Genomic DNA, 20,499 nt, shown 5'->3' with positions numbered 1-20,499 from the left:
TGAGGCTCTGCGCTTCGCTCCCTTGGCTCTGAGTCAACACGAGCAGCGGCTCATCGCCTCCCGGATCAAAGAGCCCAGTGAGATCGGGGAAGCTCACCGGTGACAGAGGTTGTAATTAAGACTGAGGTTACGTTTTAATGAGTCAGGATGAGTGTCGGGCATCCTGAGGATGGGCTCTGGGTGCTCATGAGTGGAGGGAAGGGATGAGCGAAGAAATGTAAAAATTTAAGCTATTACCTAAGAAATTATTGGAAACTCAAAAAAATTTTTTTTTTTAGCTTTGATATGGGGTAAAAGTTTGAAAAATCCAGAATAAGAGACAAAAATATAGTTTTTAAAATACCTATAAATAAAATAACCGCTTCTTAAATCTGTAATTTAGATTACCTTGCATAACTTTCTTTTCATCCTGATGTATTTTCGGGAGGATTTTACATTATAGGCCAACAAAAAGTAATGCACAACTAAGAGGCGTGATGAAACAGATAAGTAGTTTACCGCCACACTTTGCTCTCATCTAATGCTGGTACTTCTAAAAAAAAATTCTTATTACGGTCAAAGTGATAGATCAACATGGCAGTGCAATTGAAATGGAAGGAAAATGAAGTCTAGTTTTCAAACTTTGTTTTACAAATAAAAAACCTCCCAAAAAAGCTTTAAGTAAATTTCTACTCAGTCCTCAAAACCTTGTACTGCAGTTTGGCGCAATTACAGATCCAACTCTTTTGAGGTACATTTCATCTATAAACTGGAGTTTTTATTTGCAAACTGTAATATTACAAGAAAGAAATGCTACTTAAAAAAATCTAAATCATCCGGAAAACAATGTACCATTTCTTTCCACTTCATAAACAATATATGCACTACTTTATGTTAGTCCGTCACATTAAAGCTCAGTAGAATCCATTAAAGTTTGCAATTGTAACATGACAAAATGTGAATATATAAAAGATTATGAACGCTTTTGCATCAGATTGTTGCATCTTCTAAGCCAACCAACCACAACCTCAAATGATTTAATAAGAAATACTCACCTAATGCAGTTACCAGGTGCACAGCAAATGTATGAAATAACACAATAACAACCTGTCGAAGCTGCATTGCTTCACAGAGGTTAATGCTGCCAGATGCAAATGAGTAAATAAAGGCCTTAAGGTCACTGTGTCAGAAAAGAACAAGGTTTGGGGTTATCAGGAAGGATACGTTGTTAATAACAGAGTAACCTGAACTCTCCTGGCTCCTATCTGCAGGAAAACATATGAGCGACCATTCGGACATTTCCTAATGTGACAGCACTGAGCAAAGAGGGACCATTGTGTTACAGGTGGGGGCAAAGGGGGACATTTGAATGGTCCGGGTCTGGCCTTAGCCTTTGGGGTTGTAATTGAAGGAGGGACAGAGGCTGATACACAGTGGAGATACGGAGAACAAGCAGACCTCTCTTAGATGACTTCTTAGATTGATCACAATCTGACATGTTAGTTTAGGAATTCAAATGTGTTGCTGTTTCATTTGTTAATTTTGGGTAAATTGAAATAAATCTTGTATTCCAGGAAAAAAATTAAAAAAAACCCTGGAATATAAGGATGAAGGTAGTGCGCAAAACTCCAATGTAAGATTAAATGTAAGATAAAGTGCAATAATTAAAAAAAAAGAATAGACAGAACTCCACCACCTTCTCTTGAAAAACAATATTCAGTGAAAACAATTCGGTCAGTAAAAATTGAATCACTGTCATGATTCATGACACGGTTTTGGTCAAGTTTCAGTGTTGAAACAAACTGTGTCAATTAACCTCATAAATCTTTTTGGTTTACAGAGGAATTCATGGTCTATTTAATGACGGCAAATTGAAGTGGTTCTGTGTGGCAGCAGACCTAGTCCGAATCATCACCCCTCCACCACCATGCTCGACAACTAGTTTAAGCGTTTGTGCTGATATTCCGTGGTTGGTATTTGTTGTGATTTTTGTACATTAGATTTTAATAATCTGCTTAATTTGTGTAAGAGTTTGGATTTTTATTTACAGTTGAAACAAGATAATACATTTAGTCAAAGACTGACTTTTTAAACCTCAAGCTACTTTGTAGCTAATCTGGTGATATACTTAGGATTATCGTAATATGTTTTTTGCAAACCTTTCATAGTTATGGCTTCTTCCAAGTTTAGTGGTATTTCAGCTGCTGCTTGAAGTGTTGCTTTAAAATGGTGTACCCCAATTAACTTCAATATCATTTAGCCTAACATTAGCTTACAAATCTGCAACAGCATCATCTGGATATTCCCAAATAGTTTAAAGTCATGGTGATCCTGGGGTATGTAGATATGTGAGCTTGATAAAATTATTGTAAAAGAAAAAAAAAAATCACTCGTTCGTTATTTAGCTACTTAGAAATAATGTTTGCAATTGAGCCTGGACCAAAAAAGGGGACAGTTTAGACAGTTTAATATCAGATAAGAAGAAGCATTGTGTGTTTTTTGCATCTGGTTTCAGCTGTACTTGTAATCCAGAAACCGCTTCACTTAATAAACATAAACATAGATGTAGAATGTAAATAGAGGGCCTGGAGGTTGTGGCTACATAAATTAGCAGAAATATTAAACATGTTTCAAAGCTCCAGTAATGTATTCAAATCCTTTTACCACTTCAGACCTCTGCACCATAAATATTTCATTGTATTTAATGCTATTAATCGATTCAGTATTGGAGTAAATGGTCCAAAGCAAAGCCCTTGAATGAAATCAGTTACAGAGCGCTGTCATCATACATCGCTATGCTATTGAGCCGGCCCGCCTCATTCATTTCAAAACATTTCTCCACAGGACGGCTAAAGGACAGGGCACTAAAGACGAAGTGAAGGGGTGGGAAAGGGGCAGCGAGGAAGATAGAGGTCTGTGAGTTACAGTGGCCCTGCCCCTGAATCTCCTCTCCAGCAGAGCGGGACCCCTCTCCTCGCTACGACACTCTGTGCATCGGGGACTCATCTGTCTGGCAAACTGTCTTTGTACTTAACTGTTACTGGTGACATTTTGGTGTCACGGTGTCAAGATGAAGTGGCTCCCCTCCCACGTCGCAGCCTGCGGCAGCGCGGCCGTCCAGACAATGAGGTCCCGAGGAGCTGGGGCTGGAACTCAGGAGGCCCCATCTGGGCGCAACGCCCTAACCCTTCCCCCCTCCCAGGCTCCCATGAAATCGGGAATTAGTCGAAGCGTTGCTGACGACAAGTCAGTGTCTGTGTGTCCCAGGTTCTTCCCAGGGCCCGGCGAGAACCCGGGGGTGAGGAGAGACGCAGACGCAGACATATCGACCATAGGACGGGAGCTTCGGAGGTCAGTCAGCGGGAAAACAGTGCACATTGCACTGACCTCTCACCTCTGGCAGAGATCAGACTCATGTCTCTCTCATGGTTCTGTGGTCGAGTCAGCCGAGCTTGGGTCATCAGAAGGTGGAGAAGTTTTACTGGTCTGTGCAACAATGTTTGGCGTATTCAACTTCTGAAAAGCATTTAATATCGTCCCTCTATCGTGGTTTATACTTGAGAAAATGGACTAAAAGATCACCATAACATCCATCCAGTTAGGTGTGGGTGTGCTTTTCATGTTTGACATTCATGTTCATATTAACCTGAGCAGCCTATTTTCGAAAATGTCCTCCAGTGTGTTGGAAAAGTGGCCCTGATTTATTAGGAGACAACAGATTCAGGAGGAGCAGTGTGGATTTTGTCCTCCAGAACCGACGTCCAATGTTGCTGCCATGGGAGTTCGTCTGTCCAGTCTACTGCGTGAATCTGTTGAAGGGTTATGACCATGTCCCAAAAGGGCTTTTGTTGGGCGTGCTGCAGGTGTTCAAGGTGCTGGGAATGCTTTTAAACTCAATGTTAGAAAAACCAAAAGTCAAGCTTGATCTCAGTGCAGGTTGGACTCTGGACCTGATCTCAAGGTGTAGTCATGGCAAAGAGAATGTCAGGTTTTTGAACCTCATCCTTGCTTTTTGCAGATGATGTTATTCTCTTGGCATCTTAAAACCATAACCTTTAGCACTAGAGTGGAGCACAGCCGAGTGTGAAGCCACAAAGATGAGAGTCAACACCTCGATGTTTGAGGTCCTGGTTTTTAACTGGAAAAAGGTGGAGTGCGCCCTCTGGGTTGCAGATCAGTATCTTACTCAAGTTAAGCTGATGTCTTGTTTAGGAGTAAACAAGAGAAGGATAAATGGAGTGGGGGCATTAAAGTAGATTTATTGCTTCTTCGTATTGAAAGAAGTCAGTTGAGAAGGTTCTGGCATCTCAATTTGATGCTTTCTGGAAGTCCTTAAGGTTTCCAATTATATTCCCCTGGAAGGAGACCCAGGGGAAGAGCTAGAGCCCACTGGAAGGAAACTTTATCTCTTTTGTCCTGGGAATGTCTTGGGAGCCCCAAAATATAAACTGGAGAGTGTCTTTGACAAGAGCGATGTCTGGATTTCCATCCAGGACCTGCTACTTACAGGATCCAGTATCAGACATGCAGAAAACAATGACTGGATGTATAAACGAATGAATTTAAATTAAAACTGACCCCAGATTCCATCAAGGTGAAATAAAACAATAAACATTTTGAAAATAGTTAACAGATTGTGCAAATTTTGGGGCTTGGTTTTAAGGGTGCGTTTGATTGATCAGATTTGGTTACAGAAGATGCTTGAATTGTGGCATAAAACACTAAGCTCATAAATATACTTCGTGCACTGTCAGCAAATACTATACTGCAAAATCAACTCAGTAAGGTCTTGTGAATATATTGGTATCCCAGAATTATCATAAAAGTTTTAGAAATGATTCAACTTCCCTGTAATCAAATCGCAAAACAGTGATGAAATAAGGGTTAAAGGTCCTTCTGATCAACATCAGCAACAACTTACCTTGGGATTCTCCAAAATGCCTGATTCATAGCTGTAAAGAGATACAATTTAAGAATTTGTTATGTTTTATTTTTAACAGGAAAAAAAATACGAGAGTGTACTGTACATTAGTCGTCCTCACCTGATATGCATGAGATTGGCATCCATGCTCCAGGGGGCCCGAGGAGTGACCGGCACTGGGATGCCATGTTTCTGTGATTTAACAAAATCGCTGATATGTTACATAGCAGAAAACAACTTGAGAAAGACGATAAACACATATGTGGGAAGAGGTTCTGGAAAAACAAATTCAAGCAGCAGATTTCCCCGCACGCTGTGAAACCTCTGAATCCTTTGGTCCTCCAAAGCTAAAACTGCAAAACACTGACAATATGTTTTAGCATATTGGTAAAAAAAAAAAAAAAAAAAAAAGGAGAGATACAGAGAGAGAGAGAGAGGGAGAGAGAGGGAAATACAGAGAGAGAGAGAGAAAATATATATATTTTCAAGGCTGTATTATATCACTAAGGGGCCACATGCAAGCAGAAAATAAATGTTTACTAAAAACATCTTGATCGCCCTCTAGTGGAGGAAACTGCCCAGGATGAACCAACTGGACAAATGGGCAGAGGAGTTTGTTATGGTGAAAATTAAAACAAGGTATAAATCTGAAGCTAAAAAATGCTAAATGAATGAAATTAGAATACAAATGGGAAAAAAAAAATAGTGCATCATTGGTGGGGAAAAAAAGCTGCTGGAGTTAAAAGAGATAGAAAGTGGAAAAGCAACTGAACGAAATATAAAGAGCTATTGCTGAGTATGTAGAAGTTATAAATCTATAACAGCAACAGAGAAGAAATACAGCATGAACTGATCTTCTAAATGTTTCTAATTTCACAAAGCAACATATTTATGACATCAAAAGGTATATTAGTGACCTGGTAATAAGGTAAAAATTAACTTTAAAACTAAACCTTTTACCTTCTGCAAACAGGAGCATTTCATCTCAAAATACGAAACTAAAACATCTTTGAGTTGACAGACTCATCAGTAAGAAATGTGAAATCCTTATTTCTACACTGGCAATGAGAAAGACGGCTGTAGTTACCTGTGCGTACTCCATCAGGTCTGTTCTCCCCCTGAAGCGAGTGTAAAATTCAGGGATCCTCCACGGTGCAATGATCTGATACAAAACACAGACACACAGTTGTTGTGATAGTATTCTGCATGTTAACCCAAAGGTCCTATGTAAAAAAATCAGAGCACCAAACTAACCTTGACCTCTGGGTACAGAGCGTAGCACGTGAGCTCAAAGCGTATCTGGTCATTTCCCTAAAAGGTAGAAAACTGGTTTTATCTCTGTCAGTCAGCAGTTTGGTATAACTGTCCTGCATAGTATTTTTGATAAATACTTAAAAAAAATCTGCTTCATATTTGGTCAATAAAATTAGACAAAACAGTTAAAGACAAACGCAAAATCCCCACAATTTCACACATTTGCTTCACTTCTTTGAGTGGCCAGTTCTGTACAACCACTGATGGTGATGAACATAAACGAGGCAGAAAGATGTAAAAGACCTTGAAATAACAAAGAAATCACAATAATTTATGACAACAACAGGCGGTAAAAATTTGATTTTATATTTTTTTTAAAAATAAGTACAGTGCCATCCACATTTATCAAGCAATTCTAAAACAAGTTAGCAAGCTTTACAGCTTTACAAATTTACATTTGCGATGGCAGGACAAAAAAAGAGGTTTTTCATGCATGTTGACTAATTGTTGTCATGGTGACTTGGTGACACCAAGAAGCCACTTTTTGCTGCAGGTTTGTTCTCCTCATTGCCACCCTGCTCACTGTAAATTGCCAAGATGAACATGAACTTTTGTCCATTCTTGTGGTCCAGTTTTTTTTTTTTAAGTTTAATTATTGCTCTGCCTGAAAATAGGCAAGTATCAATTTATTGTAGTGATCTCCTCACTTTCAGAGATCAGTATGTTCTCTTGTATTTATTATTTTCAGTAGTGTGTAACATATGGGCTAACAAAATAAAATTTATAAATGTCTTAAGACATAAGTATGAATTTCAAAACATTCTTAAGATACATACAGTATATTTTAGAATGGTGTCTATCTGATGATATTGTTAAAATTCTATCTTAACCTTTTCTATAGTTTTTAGTTTGAGATGATTTCATAGCATGGCAAAAAAAAAGGTTGCCTAATACTTCCAGCTGATTTGATTATCGTGAAACAATTCAGCTCTAAATTGTTACAGGATAAAGTAAATAGGTGATATTTTCTATGCTTACTCAAAGAAGCATGATTGATTTTTGTCCAAACATTATTTATCTACATCTAGTTAGTTAGTTTGGAAATTTGGCTCCACCTACTGGTCAGAAAAGGACTCACAAAAAGAATCAAAAAAATAAAACTTTTTGCAAAAGAGTTTTAATTTCAAATGGACAATAATACTGAACAGATTAGGATAAATAACTTTGAGTCACATTGGCTGATCCAATATTTTTTTCAAAATGAGCAACTTTTTTTTTTTTTTTTTACCAAAGCATCTCAAATAACATCATTGTAATAACTGTATTTACAGACTTTTATAAATTCCAGGTCTGCTTACAAGAGATTGACAAACTTTCACCTCATTTTCTGCTGATTTATCCAAATCTGCATATTTATGACTTCCAAACGCCAGTCAGAACAAATATCACCAGACAATATGTCTGCATGCACCAGAGCCACACAAACAGTTTAAAACATAATCAGTCATTTGTCCTAATGAGATGAAGACGGAAATTTGCCCTAATGAGACGAACATGGAAATGGAGATTGATGACTGTTTGATGGCGAACCTGCATAATGAGCTCAAATTAATCTGCAAAGATACTTAAAGATGTTGGCTTTTTAGACAATTAGGGAAGTTGTGATTATATAACCAATTTAGAGATGCTACAAAATGTGGATTCATACATTAATCGTTTAGATGGTGACTCATACAGAGTACAGAACTGTGTATTCAGAAAATCTCTGCATTCCAGTGAATGGATGACTTAATCACAGAAAACGGTAACTTTCTAAATGGTTAAAATTCAACCTTGTAAACCTATGGCCTAAATGGTGCAGTGACCTAGTTATCTAGCTTGTTCTGAGAAAGGGCCTTTTACCTTGCCGGTGGCCCCGTGGGACACAAACTGAGCCCCCTCCTTGCGTGCGATCTCGACCTGACGACGGGCGATGCAGGGCCTCGCTATGGCCGTGCCCAGGAGGTACCGGTCCTCGTACACGGCGTTGGCCTGAACCGACGGCCAGATGAAGTCCTCCACAAAGTCGCTGCGCAGGTCCTCAATGAAAACCTGGTCGTGAACACAAATCAGGCCTCAAATAGCTTTATTTTGTAATTAAATAGAGGTTAATAAATATATGAGACGTTGTCGTTTTAAGAAAAAACATGAGTGTTTGGTGTGAGTTTGGAAAAAATGTAGACAAAATAACATTGAATACAATTATTTATATCCCTGTAACACCTAAATATCATTTGAGATCTCATTCAAACAGTACACGCTGCAGCTGCTTAGTTTTAATCTGCCTAAACGTCTCTTATATTCAACCAAAGGGTCTCACTTCAGAGTCTCTCACCTTCTTTGCGCCGAGGCTTTCTGCTTTCTTCCGCGCAGCTTCAAAATCTTCATCTTGTCCAATATTAGCCTGGAATGAGACAACTGAATTTAATATAACGCCTTTTTAAAACAAATAATGAAACTTTTTAAATAAATTAATAATAAAGAGCCACAATAAACACATTGATATGTGCACTAAATGCATCAACACACAAGCCCTCGTGTCCATGCATAAGTTAATAGTGTTCATTCATTCTTCTTGTAAGTCAAAGCATATCTTCAGAGGAGATAAAACAACCTCTTGACAGATGAAGCCAGAAATAAACATAAATTAAGAGTATGTCTTCCTCTGAGCAAGAAGGCCCCAGAAAAAATAAATAAATAAATATAAAACAACTAACATAATGGAAGCATTTCAAACTATATATTTTCATTTACATGAGTTATTATGAACATGACTGAAAGCACAAATAAAAAACAGAAAACATATTTACATCACAAATGACTGATAAAACCTAATTTGTGCTTGCTGTTGCACACATGAATAACTTATCCCATAATAATTCAGCCAGTGATCCCCATTTTGTAAAAATGAATCACACCCAACCAAGCAGGAAGAGCCGGAGGGTAAATCCTGACGTTCAACACCATTTGCAATATGTCAGCAAAATACTAACTTAAAAAAATAACTGCTGATTGAATAATAATAATAATAATAATAATTATATATATATATATATATATATATATATATATATATATATATATATATATATATATATATATATATATATTATTCAACATGCGCTTGATTCAATACATTTCTCTCCACTAATAGGTGATATCTTTGTAAGTCTTTTTGCACCACTGCATTGCACACACGTCCATTTTAATCCTGCACCTCGTGTCGTGCTGATCACCTCCCACCCCCATTTAGCAAACCACAAAACAAATGAGCGAAGTTCAGCAAGAAAATCTGCCTGCATAGCAGTTCTTAGTTACCCCGGGGGGCAAACAGTAAAGCCATCCAGACATAGCCTAGCACAAAAGACAAATCCAATGATCAGAGATAATCAGTGCTGTTGTCTTTTTGGAGACGTGCCTACAGTCAACTTGTACGTGCCTCGACAAAACGCATTAGCAGCAGACCGTAAAACCTGAGAGGTACTTGACATACAAAAGCAGCTGGGTGACAGATGGAGCCACTTGCTATGGTAACACCTGTCGTAAAACCTTACCAAATATGTGATGACGTCATAGCCCTGCTCCTTGAGCCACACCAGAATACAGGACGTGTCCAGTCCACCGCTGTAGGCCAGAACCACAGTGCCTTTAGACATGATGAGGGATCTCTGGGTCAAAAGCTGCAAAGCAACAGTGGAGTAGACTATCAGTCACATAATGTCATACAGAAAACTAATTAGTCTGAACTGTGAGCAGACAGGTTTATTTGGATACTTTAGACATTCAAAAGTAATTAGTTTGTAATTAATTGACAGCACAATCAATCACAGAAAAAAATAATAATTCTGCCTTAATCCCTACTTCTTCTCTAGATGGGACATTAAATATAGCAACAAAATATGACACAAACTTTAAACTTATACGTGATATTAAATCTTAAACTAGATCCAAAAGGGAGAAGTTTTAGAAGAATGATAACTCAACAGGTGGTTTCATAAAAAGACAAGGAGCGTTGCCTGCTAATGAGAAAAAAATATGTCAGAAAGAAATACATATAATCTATGGATATTTTCCAGTTTCCGTGTGCTTTCCCCCTGCTTTGTTCGGTTTTAAGATGAGCCACAGAACGTGTTTTGCAGGACTTTCTTCTTCTTTTTTTTAACACATCACGTTTATAAACGACAGCCATATTGGGTTGCCATAACACTGAAATGACAGGAACAGCATTTAAATGCAAAACATACAGACACGCAATTAAAGTGTACTTACGGAAGATGTCAATGATGAATGAATGAATGACTGAATGGTATGAGACGACGTGGTCCGGACACTGAAAGGCGAGGCGCAGTAGCGCGTTTGGTTCAACGACTGATACTGGCCCACTCCACGCTGCGTCACTAAGATCGTGCTCGTGACGTCAGAATCAGTTAACTGCCCTTCATCCGTCCCCTCCACAGAAATTGTTGATGTAAAAAAACATATTGTAAATTAATACAATACCCAAATAATTGTGGTTGTTTTTTTTTTGTGTTTAATCTTTTATTGTTCTGTATGTATGTTTTTTCTTTTAATGCATTTTTATGGGATACAGACAGTCTTTTGTAGCACTAAGTTTAGCTGTGTTTATTCTGAAGCCTTTATAATTAAAGTCGATATAACATTAGAAATGTTCGTTGGAGTTTTTTTTTTCTTTTTCTTTTTTAAAGACTGAAGCTTTCCTAAATCTCTACCATGTGCAGAAGGATTAAGTTAGTTACTATTAAACATTATGCTGTGGGAATGTTTTTATCTTAGAAACAAACTGTTCATAAAAACCTAGATGGTTCTGATCACAGGAAAATTCCATCAGAAACCAATTAAAAACTGCAGCAAGGCTTAAAACAGGGTTTTTTTGTTTTCCAAACGACAAAGTTTGGTTCATTTTCACCAGAGTTATTGCTGCACATTTGAGTTCATCACTCTGGATCCAAAGCTGGACACACATGGCACTTGTTGCTAAAGTTAAGCAGGACAATATTACAAGCAAAGGTAAAAATCTCACCCGTCAACATTTTTCTGTTTCTGCAAGCTGCTACTCAAAGAAAATAAAGGTAAAGGTAGAACCTAGATACATCAAGCCTTTACAACTAACCGTGTAACATTTTTAACTAAAGTAATGTTTGGTAGTGATAAAGATGCAATTCACTGGGTGATTTCTGATGGCATTTGGTGTATGTAAAAATTAGTTTTCTCAGTGGTGCGTTATTTTTGTCACAATTTTGTCAACTTGAGGCCACAAGATGAAGAGTTGGTGAGGTTATAAAAAGCAACATACAGTCTTTCCCATTATGATAACAGTCGTCAACTGTGTTATGTGGAACAGTGAAACAAACGTTAACTCGTGATCAGCATAATTTCAACTTTCTGCCATTATTCATTGCATTTAGATTTTTTTACAATCTAAATATGCCAAACCCCTGGCTGCAATCTTAAATCAATCCGTTTTAAACCTGAATTAATCTGATGTCAAATTAATCAACAAAATGTATCCTGTTATATTAAGTTCACCAACATTTACCAAGGTCGTCCAGTAGAGGTCAGTATTTGTTAGACAAAATCTTTTTATTACACCTCCCACAAAAATTGAGAATTTGACTAAGGATACTTTTTTGCTAAAAAAAAAAAAACATAAAAAAAACACCTTGTGTGGTGCATTTGTGGATAAGTTAAAACCCTCTGGTTTTTAAGAAAACAACTTTGATCTGGTGTTTATATTTTGAATATTTATTTTTTTTTTCCGCCATAAGCTTCCAAAATCAAAAAAGAAAAGAAAAAAACAAAACAAAAATACAATATAAACTTCTGAAAATCAATACACTGAATACTTTTTAAAAAATTTCTCACAGGGTAAGAAACACTGAGCAAAGACAGTCTATGTGTCTAGTGACTGAGCTCAGTCTTCCTCTCTGCTCTACATCTCAGAATATGATGCTTCACAAACGCCGAGCCGCCCTCTCCGCCATTATAATTAACTTTGTAAAGTCATACACAGGTCACTAGATAGGCATTTTGCCAAAGACAAACAGTACAAAGTGACCGCTAAGTCTTGGCGTTGACAACTGTGAGGTTTTCCAACAAATGATGTCTGCAATCCACCACTTAGCATATAATGCACACTTTACCGTCTCCACACAAACAGCTGGCAGTCAGACGAGACTGAATGTGTACAAATGTAAAAACCACTATAGTGCTGGAAATTGGAAGAAAAAAACAAACGCAAGGGGGAGATGGAAAATGGAGTCTTGTATGAGAGGCTTGTTGGAGTCTCTCATACCCCTAATAGCCGAACTTAAATATAAACAGAAACAAAAATTGGCATCAATGAAGGAGCCAAATTGCTGGACCATGTCTAATCTGCCCGTTTATTCAGAAAAATATCAATATTGATTTATGATCATTTATGACATAACACCTGCAAAATACAATGAATTGTTTTTATTTCTCTAAACATAGAACAAACATTTATTTAACCGTTTTTTTTTTTGTTTGTTTTTTTTTTTGCTGCATTTTAAAATAAACGGGCATTTTAATTCTTAAACACATTGAAGGCTGAGGTTTTGAAAATAAAAAGTCTTTTGTTTTAATTAACCAAAAAATATTAGCAGTTGGGACAAGAAAAAAAAAAAAAAAAAAAAAAAAAACAAGAAACAAACTGTCCACTGATAGTTGAGGTGTTTTCCCCCCACAACAAGCTGTGTATCCCCGCGGGCAGAACAGCCAGAGAGGGAAGGTCTCCGTGTCCCATGGTGGCGGGGGGCCGTCAGATGTGCTGCATGATTCTCTCGCTCTCCCTACCACTCTTTCTTCTTCTCGTCCATGGATACGCCGCCGGGGCCGAGCGCCACCACCAGCAGCAGGCCACCGATGACCGAGGTGGTCTGGAAGAAGTCATACTTGAGGAAGTCGTGCATGGGCTTGTAGGCGGGGATGGTCCAGAAAGCGTTGAAGTACACGTTGATGGCAAAGAGCCACACGACGAGGGTCAGGGCCGCCAGCTTGGTTTTGAAGCCGATGGCCACCAGGATGATTAAAGCCGTCCCCACCATGTTCTGCAGGATCTGCGGCAAAACGGGAAGGAGTTAAGCTGGGGAACACCTGATTGGATCGCAACCAGGCGATATTTGGCGGAGTGTCTATTTACCAAAGTGTCTATTTTTTTCTACATTTCCAAATGCAAATAATAATACTACTAATTTCCATTCTATGTATATCTATCACTTTAAGTTTTTAACGAGTTACACAAAAGACCAACTCCTGTAATCTGGTTTACTTTTGCAGACTTATTTAAAAGAAAAATTCAAAATATTCCAAGTATACAGCCTTCATCATAATTTCTACAACAAAAGGAAAGTTTGTCAAGATTCAAGGCATTTTAGCTGAAGACTAAATTAGTCATAAATAAATGCCACTTTCATATAAGTGATACTGGAGGCAGACCTACAAACTTCAGAAAATTGACCCATTAATGTCTTTAAACTCAAACAATTTACAAGCTGCCATTTATAATTCAGAAGGTTGGGGATCATTTTGTCCTTGTTTGGCTTTAACCTTGCTGAGATTAGTCTGACAACTAAATAAATGACCAACACTGCTTTCCTCATCCAGCCCTTTTCCATTGTCAGAATCCCAAAGAGGAAGTTTAGCTTTGGTTCACATACTATGCAAACTAGCAGACGTGTAACGCTGCTCAAATTATAGCACCACCTAGTATGTGTTGACTAATTTTACAACCTGGGAGCAAAACTTCAGATTAGATTTAGGCAATCTAAATGTTGTTCGCAAACCCTTTTGAAAATAAATCTACAATAACACAAGTTATAAAGTGAAGAACCATTATAGTATCTGCGTTAATCTGCAGCTGATTAAAAAGAGATTTCTAAACACTGTTGACATCGTTGTCTGGGGTTTTCTCTGCCCAATTAAATATGGTGTAAGAGGATTAAATAGCAGCAGGTCTGCTTGCCTAAATAGGTGCTGGGTCTCAGAACTTACAGAGAAGAAGTTGGAGTCAAAGTGCAAGAGAGTCATGAACATGAGGACCAGCAGCACTCGGCCGCCGAGCTGCATGTACTGCTTCGGCGAACTCTCCCCCATGGAGGGGACGCCAGCGAACATGCTCTTCCCCTCCGAGCGCGACTCCGCCAGGAGCAGCAGCAGACCGCCTCCCAAGGCCAGGTTTCTACCAGGAGGGGAGAGAGGAGTTTTAGTTTGGAGCACCAAACAGAAAAAAAAAAAATATTACCTGTGTTGAATAAGGCTACACCGAAAGTGAGCCATCATCTCATTGCAGTCTTTATGTTGCATGTTTGTTCCTCCGGTGGCAATTTTCTGCCCACCAGCTTAAACATTACATGACTCATCTGATGGTTAGCAATTTGACTTTATCCAGGCAACACATGAATTATAGCATGTGCAAACAGAAAGACTCAGACGCAGCCCTAAAGGTGTCTTTGCACACACGTTGAGTTTATCAGCGTCTAAATAAACAAGCCCCAACTAGACATGGGTTGCTTGTTACTGCAGAAATTAAGATTTAAAACAAGAAATAGATAATTGACAGAATGATTTAAATGCTTGTTGCAGAGAAGCTAAACTCTTTTTGACATTCTGCTCCCTAAAGAGTAACACATCAAGACTAAAAAGCTGCTGGTGGTTGGTTAATTAGTGGACAAACAGTTGGTAACTTGCCAATTGTACATTTATTACAGGATTATCCAAGTAAGAATGATGTCCCATTTATCTAGAGGGAAATGTTGTCACCCTAACACTTGTTAAAACTAACTTTGGTAAGTTAAAAAGACCAGTCAGTACCCAGTCCTTATTGTGTTAAATATGGTGAGTAGACCTTGAGGGTTGTGTTTGAAAATAGAGACATTTTCTCTATTTCAGTCCAAAAGTTGACTGAAAACGTTTTCTTGAACGTGATGAGACCTCAGTCTGATTATTGATCCGATTTCAAACCAACCCTAGCATATCGAAGGTCAGAAGTTTTACTGTTATTTGGACTTTAATCGAAACTTGAGAACGAGTGACTCTACATACTAGCCTGACACAGAGGAAACAAAATGATGGACAATCTGAAGTTTGATACAAAAATGGCGGCACCTACCTCATCAAAAACTTGAGGTCCCATAAAATGCTGTATGCAACAGTCTGGTGAAAGGTAGAAATAAAGTTAGACACAATCATATTTTAGGGAGCATCTATAATCAAAGTGTTCTCACCTGTAATGCTATGATGCCAAATAATCCAAAGCAGGCATACTGTACAAAATTTCTACTGAGAATGAGGACACAACCACCTGTTGGGACAAAGACAACAAAAGAAAAGTTAAAGCCACTCCCATGATAGCATGTCTTTTAGTTTTAACAAACCTCTGTGTGAAAAATATTCTTTTTGCAGCAACAACACAGCAAAAATAATTAAGGTCAGGCTTTCTTGTAATAGGCACTTTGGTAAATAGCAGGTTTTCTCCACAGTTCAACACCGATTCAGTTTCAGTGAACAGACAGAGCCACATAGTTACAAGAGTGATCCGACCTGCTAAACAAAATTCATTTGGTAGATAGAATATCAGGCAGCAGAGACTCGTTGTCTCCTGTTGGTTTAAAGGCTCCGCATGTCAAAACTTAGACTGAATAAAAAAAAAAAGTTAAAAGAAAGAGGACTTCAAACTTTAACTAATAAAAATACTTAAAGCAACAGATAAATAGATTTATAGGTATAATGAGATTACACTAAAAAAAAAGCATTTCTGGCATTAAAACGAGGACAAGTGTTACTAAATATTTTCAGTATTTACTTTGTTACTATTTCAGTGCACTGTATTCTATATGCATCCGTTATTATTAATTTACTTTTCACTGTGTATTATTGCTTTTAATGTCAATGTGCTACATGGAAGTTTATTTTTTTCCACTTCTTGAATGTTTGTTTTTAGTTGTATCTTGTAAAGCATTTAGACTGTTTTTGAACCGAAATAAACTTGATTATTGTTCATATTCACTTCACTATATGACTGTTTATTAGAAGCATTTAAGCCTTCCTTAACAATATTATTCATTCATGATGGAAATGTGAGCTTTTCTTATATTCCTACTGTTGAATATAAAAGAGCAGAAGAAACTTGTACGTGTAACTTAACCTCCATGTTTATCACAACCTACATTCAACACCTCATATTTTAAAACAAAACTGTGCTTTACTTAAGTTGTATACAATCTACTAACTTTCAATCCTATTGACATCACCTACTTTTCCCATGTAAACTGACCTCCTTTTGTGCTTCAGTGCTTATAACATTCTTTGAAACCACAAAAAGCAGCTTCGTCCTCGCCGCACGGCGCCTCCTGACACTCACCAAGCTGTCCGACGAGGTTAAGCAGCACAAAACACGTAGCCAGGAAGTAGCCACAGTTCCAGGTGGCCTCAATGTAGTCTCTCTGCTCGTTCCACTGGAACCACATGCGGATCCCGTCTTCCAGGAACGTGCTGATGAGACACAGACGTGCCAAGTGGGGCAGGTACTGTTTGGTCACCCGCAGAAACTGGAGAGCACAAAAATCAGACGGATGAAAATGGGATTGGGTCTGTGTGGGAGTAAAAATCTGGAATATTTACAGTTTCTCACTGATTCTACTCAGTTGTGCTGAAGTAACAGAGATACAGAAATATTTGATTTAAGTGAAATTTTGGGATATTTTATTCAAGTTGGCTATATTTTGCAATATTATACACATAGGGTCAATCAATTACGTTTAGAACATCACAGTGGATTAGAAAAAAATAAAGGGATATTGTGATTTACTGATGCTTAAACTGTTACTTTAAGAGAAGCTTCAGTTTAAACAGATCATCATATATTTAAACCAAACAGTGTTCAAGTTGGAAAATTAGATAAACACCAGAGACCTTTTGGGAAAACAAAAAAAGTATTATACATATTTTTTAAAGCTCATCGTTAAGAAATGATGAATATTAGCATAAATTGTTAAATGTGATACAATGTCATTAAACATCCAGGTTGTTTCTTTCTAGTTCATTTTGTAATTGTGCTCAAATGTGAACCAAAATTAGATCTTTTTGTTGAATTTTACTTATAACAAGTGGGACAACAACACTGGAGAACAAAACATCATTTGCATGAAGCTTGTAGATTGTAGAAGAATGAGAGTTTTCTGGACCGGTGGCTGATTCTGCGCTTGCCGAGAACTGAAACAAAGGCGAAACAGCAATGTAGGTCACGGAGAGACAAAACTTTCAAGCAGTTGTGAAAAGCTCACCTGACGAAGCTTAAAATTAAACAGACAAAACACCCAATGCTTGAGACCACATCTGGATCTACTCATTTGGAAAAAAAAAAAAAGAAAGACAGCTACCTGGTTGGTAAATGTTTACTGTGTAGTCTTCGTGTGTACTAAAATATCTTGATCTAATCAGTAGATTAGATCATAATCAATATAAAAACAATCAGAGTGACTTAAAGGGTACAAAGGTTTTCTGAATGACAAATAAGAATGACTGTTTTTTGTTCTGCTATATTTATGTAAAACATAAAATTACAAAAGCAGCAAACCAATGTATGAAAACTAATCGTTTTCCTGTAACTGAGCAGAACAGATGGTCACCTCAGACATCCATGGACGACAAACTGACTGGGGCAGGAGCAAAGCTGCCAGATATATTCCCAACAGGTTCTCAGTAGTGTCTTCTATCGGTGTTATTCATCAATATTTATGCAATAAAAATCCTACTCTAGGCTAAAGGTTATTTAGTTAACGCACTAATATTCAGATAGTTCTCAGCAGAGCTGCAGTGACCTGCCCCCTGATCCGCCCATCTAACAGTCCACATCAGCACAGTCAGACCTCAGCGGCCTATCAACATCCACCAACTCCCACTAGCGCTGCTGTCAGAGACATGAATGGGCCAAGCTGGAGCCAATCCGAACAAGCCCAAGGTTGTTGCACAGCCTAGAAATAGACAGTTCTGAAGTGTTATGTCTGAGGAAAACCCTGGCTTAGTATTCATTCTGCAAGGAATGTACCCCTAAAATTAATTTAAACATCTCACTTTATGTATATACACCCTTGTGTCCCTTTTCATGTTATTTATGCAGTCTACAGCACTTTTGACAAGGATGTACACAATCAGTGGGAACTACATCAGAGAGGAAATGCAGTTGACTAGCCCGCAAGCAGTTTAGTGAACTCACATCTGCTGCAAAATGTCAAGAGCAAGTCCCCAAACCGTCCTATTTGAACCCACACTACAACCTACAGGAAACTGAGCACGTTATTCTTCCTCTTATGTATATCTGAATGCAAGAGCCACAGCAAAAAAGAACTAAACTCATCTTTTCTGTAATGATTTAAGGAGTTATTACAGCTCAAACTAACGCCATTTAAAATCAGCTGTAGTTTGTAGTAAAGTTTCACAGCTAGTTTGCGTTGAAGCAGATTGATGAAGAAAGGCCACATGCAAATGCTCAGTTTAGTAAATGGTTCATATAGTCTATTAATGAAAGAATAAGAACCACAACTGGGTATTTGTGTGTGCGTGTAGAAAGATTAAGACAGAAATAAGGTGTTGACCAACACCGGTGAGATAATCCAAGAGGTTTCACAACTACATGCTGGCATAGTGAAATAACCCAGCAATACTAAAAACCCCAACTAAAAATCAGGTAAAATCCGGTAAACAGCCAGGCAATTGTTAAATTAGTCAACAAAAGCCACTTTCAGCTGGTCAGTGTGTCTTCATAATGCTATCAAATGAGGCACATGACAGAAACAGGCATTCCTAAATACTCTCATCATTCCAATTAAAACACAAGTTAAAATCTTCGGTTTATCCAAGATTATGTTTATGGCTGTCCAAGTGTTCAAGGAAGAAGAACGAAAGCTGCAAACATGTTCAAGGAAACGCTCTGAAGCCTCACCTGACTCACATGAAAACTAGTTAGCAGCTAACGTGCTAATAGAAGCTAGCATGCTAGTAATGAAGTTACCTGGTCTGCCACGTCTTCGGCTTTGTTCATTAGGTCTTCCTGCCCCATTTTCCTCCAATATTACAGTTGTGTTTTAAAAAGCTGAGCAACACAATGTAGGGTGCCCTGGGTTCACTTTCTCCAGACTGCGTTCCTCCCCCCGTTATTTAGTTGCAGATTTCCCGATAGCTACGGACGGACGCAGAGAAAGGCCGCCTCCGCCCCACAATGCGCCGCGATTTGACGAAGAGCCCCCCTGCATGGTACTGCAACCTCCGTATGCCACGTATACTGAACCGGGCAGGGTCTTTTCAGCCACCCGGCATTGTTTTCATGTGAACAGGTAGATGAAGTAAACAAGTATTTATGCACAATAATCATATCAAAAATAGTTACATTAAATGTTACTTATAAACGGTAAAACTGGACATACAGAAGCAGGAACAATACAAGACTGATTCATCAAAATATGAAGATAAAAAAGAAAGAATAGCTACATTTTAATAGGTTGAAATATTAAAATCCAATTTGTGCAATTCAAGTGGACATTTCTGTTGATAATTGCTCACAGCTGATGGAAACCAAAAGTATTGCAGGACATTTGACAAAATAGGCTTCCAGATTTTTTTTTAAACAATGTATCATGCAGAAACTTTTGCTACAGATTATAAAATCTTATGGAAGACTTGGTAGTTGTGCAACAGATAATCACAGACACATTCCTCAAGGAAGAAGCTGTTGATGGATTGCTTTATGCAAGTGTGTTAAAAAGTTAAGTGGAAGGAAAAAGTGTAGTAGGAAAAAGGTCAGTAAGCTATAAATGTATTAACTGCATATACTGTGCAGTATACTTATCAACATACCTTTCAATAGACTGACATTTCTGTATTAAAATTATTTTACTGATCATATGGTTTTCATCAACTTCAAGGTATAATCATCAAAACAGAAGAAAATGAAATATTGCATGTAATGCATCTTTATATGAATTTCACTTTTAGTTCAAATTATTAAATTACACTGATAAATTAGAGTTCCATCTGAGGGTAAGGAACATATTTTTAAGAGCGTTGCTTTTTAAGCCAGTTGTCTTCACCACCACAGACTGGTAGTAGCTTTAGCATCTCCTACAATCCCTCATTAAGACAATATACTTAAATTTAGGAATCAAGTTGTGCAGTGCTGTGTTAGTGACCCCTTCATTTAAATTAGGAGTGTGACATTAGGGAAACACAGAGGGCATGTTTGTTCTGAGGATGAGAGTTTGAAACCACTGTGT

The 20,499-nt window shown here is 37.9% G+C and overlaps 2 protein-coding genes across 3 annotated transcripts in view; both read right to left on the bottom strand.

The window, feature by feature from the left end:
* The window catches only part of ass1 (argininosuccinate synthase 1), a 28,633-nt gene extending 18,024 nt beyond the window's left edge, over positions 1-10,609 (bottom strand). Inside the window, exons 1-8 of one of the 2 annotated variants that reach the window (XM_088010932.1) lie at positions 10,463-10,609; positions 9,748-9,861; positions 8,529-8,597; positions 8,057-8,245; positions 6,155-6,211; positions 5,988-6,062; positions 5,022-5,092; positions 4,901-4,931 (exon numbers count right to left, since the gene is read on the bottom strand). In XM_088010932.1, coding sequence (XP_087867058.1) covers positions 4,901-4,931; positions 5,022-5,092; positions 5,988-6,062; positions 6,155-6,211; positions 8,057-8,245; positions 8,529-8,597; positions 9,748-9,849 — 594 coding nt within the window. In that variant the 5' untranslated portion in view covers positions 9,850-9,861; positions 10,463-10,609. Of the gene's footprint in view, positions 1-4,900; positions 4,932-5,021; positions 5,093-5,987; positions 6,063-6,154; positions 6,212-8,056; positions 8,246-8,528; positions 8,598-9,747; positions 9,874-10,462 lie in introns of both variants that reach the window. The other variant, XM_014986405.2, reaches the window with a different exon arrangement.
* Positions 10,610-11,940: 1,331 nt separating this feature from the next.
* On the bottom strand, positions 11,941-19,503 carry surf4 (surfeit 4). Its single transcript, XM_014986408.2, has 6 exons — positions 19,242-19,503; positions 16,593-16,779; positions 15,457-15,533; positions 15,342-15,385; positions 14,225-14,411; positions 11,941-13,290 (listed from the first exon to the last, which is right to left on the bottom strand). Exons 1-6 carry the CDS (start codon positions 19,287-19,289, stop codon positions 13,024-13,026), a joined length of 810 nt encoding a protein of 269 aa, XP_014841894.1. The 5' UTR covers positions 19,290-19,503; the 3' UTR covers positions 11,941-13,023.
* Positions 19,504-20,499: the final 996 nt, after the last annotated feature.

Source organism: Poecilia mexicana, unplaced genomic scaffold, assembly GCF_051168715.1.
Source record: "Poecilia mexicana isolate PSO_F unplaced genomic scaffold, ASM5116871v1 scaffold_12, whole genome shotgun sequence".
Classification (NCBI taxonomy): Eukaryota; Metazoa; Chordata; class Actinopteri; order Cyprinodontiformes; family Poeciliidae; genus Poecilia; species Poecilia mexicana.
Note: the sequence above shows the minus strand (reverse complement) of the source record. Positions and strands in the feature narration are given on the sequence as shown.